Source organism: Lasioglossum baleicum, chromosome 5, assembly GCF_051020765.1.
Source record: "Lasioglossum baleicum chromosome 5, iyLasBale1, whole genome shotgun sequence".
In the NCBI taxonomy this organism is placed as follows: Eukaryota; Metazoa; Arthropoda; class Insecta; order Hymenoptera; family Halictidae; genus Lasioglossum; species Lasioglossum baleicum.
In genome coordinates this window covers 6,489,168-6,499,099 of record NC_134933.1, presented here as the reverse complement: position 1 = coordinate 6,499,099, position 9,932 = coordinate 6,489,168, and the positions used below count along the sequence as shown (strand labels likewise).

The window sequence follows — 9,932 nt, the reverse complement described above, 5'->3', positions numbered from 1 at the left end:
TAATGTATTTGTCAAGGTATTTGTATGAATAAATAATCTACAACCTAAATAAGAACAAATTTTGATTCATATTCAATGACGACAAAATAAAGGAAATACAAAACATAGGTATGTGTTAAAATAATATAATAAAAACATAAAACAGTTCAGCATATTTTATAAAGTGATTTTTCTCGTTTTTTCATTTGCAAACACATTTATTATATCGTCATAATGTCTTAATGCTCTTGTCCAATAGAAGAACGAAGGTACAATTTCACAATGTTTAACTTGCTAAACGAACTTTTGCAGGAAGCTGTTGTTATAGGCATTGTTATGAGAATTCGTAATTTTTTTGCAAGATTTGAAAAGCTTCCAAGCGACCCTCAACCGGGTCGGTATTCTTTGTTTTGCGCCCAAACCCAGTTGCGCCCGTGGCGGGTACCTCTTCCGCCACGCCCTTGTTACGGCACTGAGAAAGAGTATCGCCAACTAATCTGACAAATGATATGAGATCACAAAAATGTTTGAGAAGTGAAAACAACCCCTAATTTAAAACAGTGAAAAATGTCTATACAGATATATTTTTCAACATATTAAAATTATTAGTCAGGGAAATAAATGTATTTTGCAATTGGTGCTCAAAAATCTCATTATGCATAAAGGCCCGGTCTAGCAGTATGTCACAACTGAGTTGTTAAAAATTGGACATCCTTAGTTTGCATCTTAATGAATTTACGATAGGGTCCAATAAAGTGGCTACGTGTCAAATACGTATAGGTTGAAATGGGAAATCTGCTTGTTCCACTTGAATAGTAACCATTGCGAACCTCACCGTTCTACAGGTCAAAATTTTCAGACTTTGGAATTGGCACGCGTACTTTCCGAAATAATCCTGTAAGAGCCGGATAATAGAAGAAAGGGCGTGACGATTATGTGGCGTCGAGTCCAGTTGAACCGTTAAACCATGCGCTTTCGGCCGACCTGCTTGTGTTTACCCCTTTTTATGGCACTGCACTCTCGACGTTAATCGCAGGTTTAACCCCTCGGGTTTACTTAATAGGGTTCTTAATGCCCTGGCGAGCGCAATTTTAGGTTACCCGAGTTAATCGGATTACGCAGCTAAACACGTCAATAATTACTGGACCGTTTTAGACCCAAAATGTCCAAATATTTTCCAATCTCGGTGCCGGAAGTCTTGAACATTGTCGAGGGTAATTAAAGATCGCTGCGCCAACAATATCATAGTAAACGTATTCTCTAGTTGTTGACAGGAAATGATTATTAAAACAATTCGAATTCCTCCGTTACATTGAACTCTTAACTAAATACGTGACTTTTGGCTATGTAAATTGCTTAAAGCGAAAGCGTTTAGTATTATTATCATCTCAAATTTGATATGCCTATTGGCTAACGTTCGAAGAATGTACACGATTTATATTTTGCAACAACAATACGTTTTATCGAAGTTGTAGCGATTAGGAGAAACGTTTTTTGTCGGAGAACGTGATTCTAATGAGCATAGGTATCACACGTACTAGAATTAATAAAAGAACATTAAACAATAGAAGAAACACCAGCGTTTTGAATGTTTGCATTTTTGTTAAGCGATAATTTGTTAGTTCTCCGAGTTGCATAATTCCAATTTTGCTAGTAAACATTTAAATTATTTTATTGATTAATGATTAACGTACTGCTTTCTCCATTATTGTTTTTTTTCGTTTAAAAATTTCATTAAAAATTCTCAATATAAGAGACCGCAAAAAAAGGGAATGCATTTTCCGACCGATCTAACGGGCTCTAAACGTGCTCTAAACATCGATCACGAGTCCCTCGAATTTCCAATGCACCGTGCAGTTGCATACAGCGTCCGAGATAGCGATCCGTTCATTATATAACAAAAGATCTAGCCGGTGCATGGAGGATCAGGCGTATGGAGTCATACTCCGTGGCATTTCTTGAATGCTGTGCACTTGACCCCGAAAATTAAACGTGACGTAGTCAGCGCGGCGTACGCTTCTGTTCTCGTGGGCAGGCGTCCTTTCGCAACTATTGGCGACACCAGCGTAATAGTTGCGAAAATTGCTACGTCACTAACGTTAACAAGCCCGACAAGCGCGAACCGCTTCGCAGCGAAAGTAGAAGGAAGCGATTGAAATGAGATGGCCTTCGTGTTTGAAACCGATGCCTTTTACTTTTCGGAGACCGATTTGATTTTTACCGTGGGACGTCCCGGTATGTCGTCCGCTGTTACAGACTTTGATCTCCCTGTGACGTCAGTTAGGTGCCGTGATCTGTGGTGCCCATAACCCAGAAACCGTTATTACGGTGTCCCACTAACGTGATTTCCTAAGTTGATGTAACAGAAATCGTTTAGTCACCTCGACGATTCCAGGAACCCGCGGCATCGACTCATTGCACTCGGGATCGAACTCTTTCGATCTCTGGGTCAATGAAAAATTTTAGGAAAGTCGGAGAAAGAGAAACTACAGTCCTCTCGACAAAATAATAAGACACCTAGCATATTTTTAAATTTCTTGTATCTAAAGGAAAGCAGTTAGATAAAAGTGAGGTCGATCGAATCGTTCTGTTGCTCTCGGAAAAGTGCAATATTAATAAAATTGCGAAATTATTAAACAGAAGTAGGTGCGCGATATATAATGTGTTAAAAAATCCAAGTGCTTATGGAAAAGCGAAAGGAAGTGGAAGACCTAGCGTTACTTCCGAACGTGATAAACGTGCAATTTTGCGTGTTGCGTCGAATTTTAAGGACGCAACAAGACAAATAGCCGAAGAAGCAGGTGTGAAAACAAATTTAAGAAATGTACTTCGCATTTTACGAGGTAGCAAACACATTAAACGGAAGAAATTAAAACAACGGCCACTCTTAATGGAGAAACACAAAGCAGCACAACTAAAGTTCGCTTGTGAACACGTCCACTGGATGAAAAACTGGAAAAAAGTAATTTTGAGTGTCGAGAAAAAATTCAATCTAGATGCCCCTGACGGCTGGGTCTACTACTTTCATGATTGCAGAAAGGAAGAACTCCATTTAAGTTGCCGTCAAATGAGTGGTGGCAGTGTTATGGTATGGGCCGCTATTAGGTACTATGGAAAACAGAAATAAACTTTTTAAATTACATATATTAATAAATATATTGAACTAATAACAGATCAGTTAAACAAGCCTGCAGCTAGTGTCACGCGCGGTGACTAGATTTTTCAGCAGGATAATGCAGCAATCCATACTGCAAAATCTGTGAAACAATCCTTTTCTTCAAGAAATATTAATATTTTGGAATGGCCCGCTCGTTCTCCCGATTTAAATATTATAGAAAATGTGTGGGGAGATTTGTCAAGACGATTCTACGCGAATGGGGGACAATATAATAACGTAAATGAACTAAAAGAAAGTATAAATCACAATTGGACACATTTAGAACAAAAACGAATCAAAAAGTTATGTAAAACTATCCGAAAGCGATTACTAGACGTAATTCAATTCAAGGAAGGTATCACAAAGTATTAATTTTGTATTTTTATTTGCTTAATCAAACATTTTTCTGTTGGTGTCTTATACTTTTGTCGAATTAATGTCAGACCGTGTTTACATATCTTTCTCTAATTTTGCTATGGTACGCGATATAATCCTAAGATTTTACATGTTTACTTTGGAAATAGTATGGAATATACAGGTAGGGTTGCCAGATCTTCCATATTTGATATGAGTTAATATATGATATATAATAAATGATATATTTGAACATGATCACCTATATCATATTTGAATTTTCAGAAATCTTTGTTTGAATAAAAAAGTTTAAAATGTGCTGTGTACCTGTTTTACTTGAACTCCTATATTTTGAGCCTATCTCATATACATATACATAATTGCAGTTTTCACTACTTCTTCTATATTTGGATAAAACATTTCTGGCAACCCTATAAGGATACAACGGAGTGTACATTTTCTACCTTTAAATATAAGAAATTTAAAAATATTCTAGGTGTCTTATTATTGTGTCGAGGACTGTAATTGTTGCCGAGTTTGGTTAACGTTGGTTAACCGTGACCAAAAAATGTACAAAACTGTAACGACAGTTTTCGGAAAGGGAAATGGCTATAAATCACGTTATTATTAACAGAGTGTCGTTTGAAGGAATGCTGTACGATAACTTTTCCCGGTCTGGTTTCAATAAAAAGGGGATCTATATATGCATCGACTTATTCATTGAGCTTTGTAATCCCGGTAGCCTGAATGGATTATCTAACAGCGATTATCCGTCCCGACTGCAGGAATGATTCAGTTACCGGTTGCCCGTTATTAAGGAAATTTCCCGCTGAAATTTCCCGGCTGCGGAATCGACGCTGGAAAACTTTCCGGATGAACGTTTTCACGAGCCGTTCCTAAATCAGGTGGGTCTAGAATTTCGAGGGCAGGTGGAGAAGGTCCGGCGAATACGTAAGCGATACGTAAGAGTCGGTGAAAGGAAACGTCATCACCGATTTTAGGTGGGAGGCAAAGATGTCGGTTGTGCTTGGAGGTGGAAATGATGTTGCTCAAAATACAATGCTACCGATCCTTCAAAGTCGGAGCTTGATGGTGGATAAAACAGAAGAAGAAGGAGCGTTAATTGAAGAGGCAACTGTTCTCGCGGCGTTCTAAAACGTCCGTAAACATTTTATGCAAAGTCAATATTATGGAAGTCTGCCGACCGATAACGTCGTGAATCCCCGGATGGAGGCTCGCTCTTATACGATGATGGCGCCGAAAATTTCGCGAGGCTCGCCGCACGTCCGTCGATTACAAATTAATCCTGTCGAAGGTCGAATGAAATGAAGGAATGTGCTAATGATACACCGCGATCTATGCACCGAGGCGAATGAATCATTCGGTAACGTCGGCGTCGTCGACGACAGGTTGATTCTGTTGCCCGTTCGAAAAAACCTGAACAAATGGAAAAACGGCCGTCGTTGTAGTATTTATCGAGCGTGCCCCGCGACACGCTTGTTATCACCGGTAATCTCGGGATGCAATTAAACGACGCCGTTTCACGAACCGTGAGACGCCGTAATTATTACCATTACCGTCATCTTCTCTCTCTCTATTATTAGTGTTTGTCGGTGTTACGTACCTACGTACGCGTTATACGCACACACGATCTCGTCGGGGTACATGCAGTCTCGAAAGCCGTCATTGCCGCTTATTAATTTATAAGAGAGAGAGAGAGAGAGAGAGAGAGAGAGAGAGAGAGAGAGAGAGAGAGAGGCTGTCGTAAATGACTCTCTGTCTCTCGTCGATGACGTGTAAAAGAACAGTGTTCGACTATTTCGAGAGCCGATCGTCGATGTTGTCTCTTTGTCAACAACGATAATAATAAACGACGAGCACTACGAGTGCATACGGTGCATACGATGGCGCTAATGACGCGTTCGGCCACCTGCGCGCTTGCCGGGGATCGCCCCACAAAAACCACTCGCTCGGATACGATTCATTTGTAAAAACACATTAACGTACCGCTGATTCTCACGGAGGAAGCGAACCAGCTAACGACGTGTCTTCCGTTGCGGCCGCGCCGCGGAAAAAGAGCTCGCGTGCCAACCGCGGAACGTTCGTGCAGCTGCGAGGACCGAGGACTCCGCAAAGACATACCATCTCCTTGAGATATAGTAACTTCGAGAACCTTCAGAAATTCGTCCGCCAACGGATGAACTGTCCCCAAGATGTAGCGGTGTCGAGAACCTTCGGAAATCTCTACAAAGCAGCAATCTCTACATTGCTCTTGAATCGTTAATGAACGGGACTGGAATCGTAAATGACGACGAGTCTCCTTAAGGAAGTATTCTGGGCTGGAAAAGTATCGCCATCTTCTTTTGCTATTGCAGTTTGTCGAGGGGGATGTGCATTCAGACGTAGAAATTCATTTCCTTTCTTGATACGTTTAATAAGGCAAGTTTACAGTAAGATTATTCATTCGAAACTGGTAAAACGAAGTGTAGAACATAATACCTGTTTGGAATCAGTAAAAAATGTGTGAACTCGAGGGATGAAGGAGGATCGACAATATTTACGAGAACAAGCGCCGAGGTACCTGCAGAAAACTTAGTATGTACTCTTGCAACACAGTACTCTGAAGACACGGTTTCAAACAGTGCAAAAATTGCGACAACCCCCATACAATCCTTCAGTATTAGAATTTGTATTACTTCCATTCGTTGCTTACCACGGAACGAACGAACCGTGTTATAGTAGTTCGCGAGCTCGTCTAGGCAGCTTCCCGAATACAGGACCGCGTCGAGAGACAATCGAAGGATGCTGTCGTGGATCGACGCCGGTAAGGACAACTGGATCTTCAATGATCTGTGGTAGATGGTATCGCGGTGCACCTGCGAGAGAGAGAGCAAGGTTGGTCGAGCCGTGGAGCGTGCCGGTATAGCATCGAGTTTCCAACAGGCTGATCGTGAGACGAAGTCCAGATCGTTTCGTTTAGATGCCGGTCTTCTACTACGCGGTGGTGGGGACTGCGCCCATGGATTGCGGTTTAGTGGGGATGGTTGGTCGCTCGCGGGGAGTTATGAATGAGTCGTGGAGTCCTGACCCACGAGTCATGGATGGTGGGAGACGCGGCGGTGGTGAGCGTGAAATAAAGAGGAGGGAATTCGACGGGTGCCGGAGGCGGAGGAGCAGAAGGAAAAGAGGTTCTTCGGGGGAAGAGAAGGAAGAATAGGAGAGAAGAGCGTGCAACAGGGAGCGAGAGGGGAAACGAGAGAAAGAGAGAGAGGGAGAAAGAGAATGACGAGGAACGGTGGGGGGAACGCAGGATTGACCGAAAGCGGGGTACGGGCCACGTGCTACGGTGCCTCTTTACGATCGTATATAGGCACCGGTGACGCGAGTTTCCACGATCATACATTGATAGTCATATACTCGGGGAGCACCAGATAAAAACAGGGAAGAACCGTGGTCGCCGACGTTGAAGAAGGGAAAGACGAAGGAAGGAAGGAAGGAAGAAAGAAAGGAAGGAAGGAAGGAAGGAAGGACGGAAGGAAGGAAGGAAGGACGGAAGGAAGGAAGTGAAGGAAAGAAGAAAGGGAGTGAAAGAGACTACACAATAGACGGAGAGGGAACGGACACAAGAGAAACGACCTACCGACAACTGAGACAGACAGAAGTCCACCTTCCACTTCCATTCCCTTACGCAGGTTCACTCCTACTATAACGACGAGCGAACAGCCTGCCTCTGCTCGCTCGCCTGCCTATAGCTGGCTTCTCCTTCTCTGTTTCTATACCGACCTACCTACCTACCTTCTCCGCGCCCGTGGTTAACTCGACAGAGAGACGAGAGGTGATACACTCGATACACTCGGCCGAACGAGGGCGACGAAGACCTCAGTCACCTCTTGACATTCGGTATGGTACGACCTTACCCCACCGGCGTGCGTGCGCAACGAGCCAACTGGGCCCGACAACGAGGCTAGTCCCCGGACAGTGTCTCCAGAGGGGAGAAAGCCACCCGCAAAAAGGGACACACGCAAGCGGAACAACGCCGGGATCAGAAAAGGACGAGGAGCCGAGAGAACGGAGAGAAGGAAGAGAGACAGAGAGAAAGGGAGAAAGACCACCCCTAACGGGGCGCACCGAGAGAGACCCGATCCTTCCGTGTCCCCCGCCATATTCTTAAACACCTACATCGACTCCGAGCCCCCCACCCACCCCCCACCCTCTCTCCTAAGGACAGCTCTGAAACCCCCTTCCCCCCTCGTATAAGAATCACTGCAACGGTTGTGTTGGAACCAGTGCCAAATGGGTTGTGTTTCCGTGCAGACAGTTCTCAATTGTGATTACGGCTACCGATACCCGAAGTGACCGGTGAATCGTTTCGACGCTCTTCGAAACTTCCTACGAGTCGTGCGGCTTTTATCTTACCAGTATTAGTGCGGCATATTTGTTAGCCATTTCTCCGTTTTTTTTTCTTCGTCGCCGATTTTATTTCGGATCTCCACCGGAAGTATACTATAGAGTATACGAGATAGCCTCGCATCAGTCGCGAGTGCCCCGAGTGCGACAGTGTGCTATGTGAAGCAGCATGACAGCCATCGAAGACAGAACGATCGCCGATGATCGACAGATGACAATGGAGGCAATCCTCAGCCGCGACCAAAGGACCACCGCGCACAGAGTTCTCGATCATCATGGTGATCCAACGAGCAACACCGTGATCCAGATCACGCCGGCTGCCACCATGAAAACGTCGATGAGATGGTGTCGCGGCCTGACAGCGAACGGCCACCGCGACCGAGTGATCGGCCCCGGGATTAATAAAAATGACCATGCACAGAGACACTCGGATAGTGATTCATACTACGTACCTGCATTTTACAACGATCGAAGGATACGATCGAGACACAACGCATCAATCGCCGCGACCACGTGGCTGAGTAAGTCGAACTACTGACTTAGATTGCCGGGGGAACATGCGCGACAACTGTTGCTCCTATCGCTCCCCTTCTCTCTCTCTCTTTCTTTCTTTCTCTCTCTCTCTATGTATGTATCTCTCGAACTCTTTCTTTTTCTCTCGCTTCTCCTCTTTCATCGAATCGTTAACGGAGTGACGTACGTCTGCGGAAATCTGACAGGATCTCTGCGATCCTCGATCCTCAAATGCCGCAAACCGTTGGCAAGTGACACTTTTTCCCATGGTATTGACTCCTCCCATAAGCAATGCGAATTTGTTCTCTTGAATGTTGGAATACAGAAGGTTAGTCTTTCATTCATCGTTCTGTAGACTACAGAAAATTAGGATATTTGTAGAATAGTGGTTGCGATTATGTCTCCGACATTTAGAAAGAATGAAGATTCGCCAATTTCCTGTCTTGGACACTGTAAAATCTGCTCTGACTTTGCACGCTTTAATTTGACATATTTGCTTCGCAAATCAGGAATGAGTGAAAACCGTGACAGGATCTCGCGCAGGAAGATCGTCGAGAGATCGTCAGAGGATCTTGTCCGATCGGACTTAGATCGGGAAGAGCGAAGAATTCGTTGAACCGTCAAATTATCGCTGGTCGTTCTATCTAAACGTTGTCGCACGGTAAAAGTTGCATCCTCTTTCCGGTGCGACTGAAAATGCATCCTCTTCCCCGAATTGATTCGGAAATCGCATATCAAGACACGCTTCTCGCTCTCGCTTGCATACTGCATGCATCGTGTTATTGCGAATCGCTGAAGAAGGTGGCGATTTAACGGAGAACGGCATTAAAAATTGCATCATCGATTGGCAATCATCGTCGATCGTTCAATTAATTTCTCTGCGAATCACGTTGAAGTTTGTACTCGCTCAAATTACGTCTTACCGCGCGAGTAAGCGCCGCAGCCAAGTTCGTATGTAACAGAATTATGCAGACTAGAATTCTTTATCATTTCGCGTATTTTTACGTGCGATGTTTATCCGATGATGATTCACTCGAAACCGATGTTTTCTTACATAATGAACGGCTTCATCTTCTCCGGCTATGTTTCCGCGATTTTGAAACTTTTCTTCCGCGACAGTTGATTTTGCCGCGCAAAAAGGTTCGCGGAGTTCTCAATGACGATCCGTCAATGATTCCAGGCTGCATGTCGCGACAAGGCACGATTTGATACGGGAGAGCGTATGAGAGTATCCAGTGAAATTCACGATCAGTGACGCTGTCGCGCGTCATCGAGTCGTTAGACGTCAGAAACGGTAATTTCGCCGTCGAATGCGCCGGAAAATTTGAAGATAATCCACGTGTCGCTGCGCGATGTCAATTCGTCAGGTGCGATCGATCCGACAGACGTGATCCGGCGACATTTTTCCTTCGGTCCATTATCGTCCCCATTCCCTTTTGCGATTTGACGTCACGCTCGAGAAAGTCGATGAACACGTTAGTCATCGTCACGGTCCTTATCGGAAGCTCCTCGTGTGATCCAT

General features: G+C 44.2%; 1 protein-coding gene across 1 annotated transcript in view; it reads left to right on the top strand.

The window, feature by feature from the left end:
* Positions 1 to 293: 293 nt before the first annotated feature.
* The window catches only part of LOC143208631 (uncharacterized), a 28,981-nt gene continuing 19,342 nt past the window's right edge, over positions 294 to 9,932 (top strand). The window contains exon 1 of the mRNA XM_076423200.1: positions 294 to 8,418. Within this exon, the coding sequence (XP_076279315.1) occupies positions 8,067 to 8,418 (352 nt within the window). The 5' untranslated portion in view covers positions 294 to 8,066. The remainder of the gene's footprint in view (positions 8,419 to 9,932) is intronic.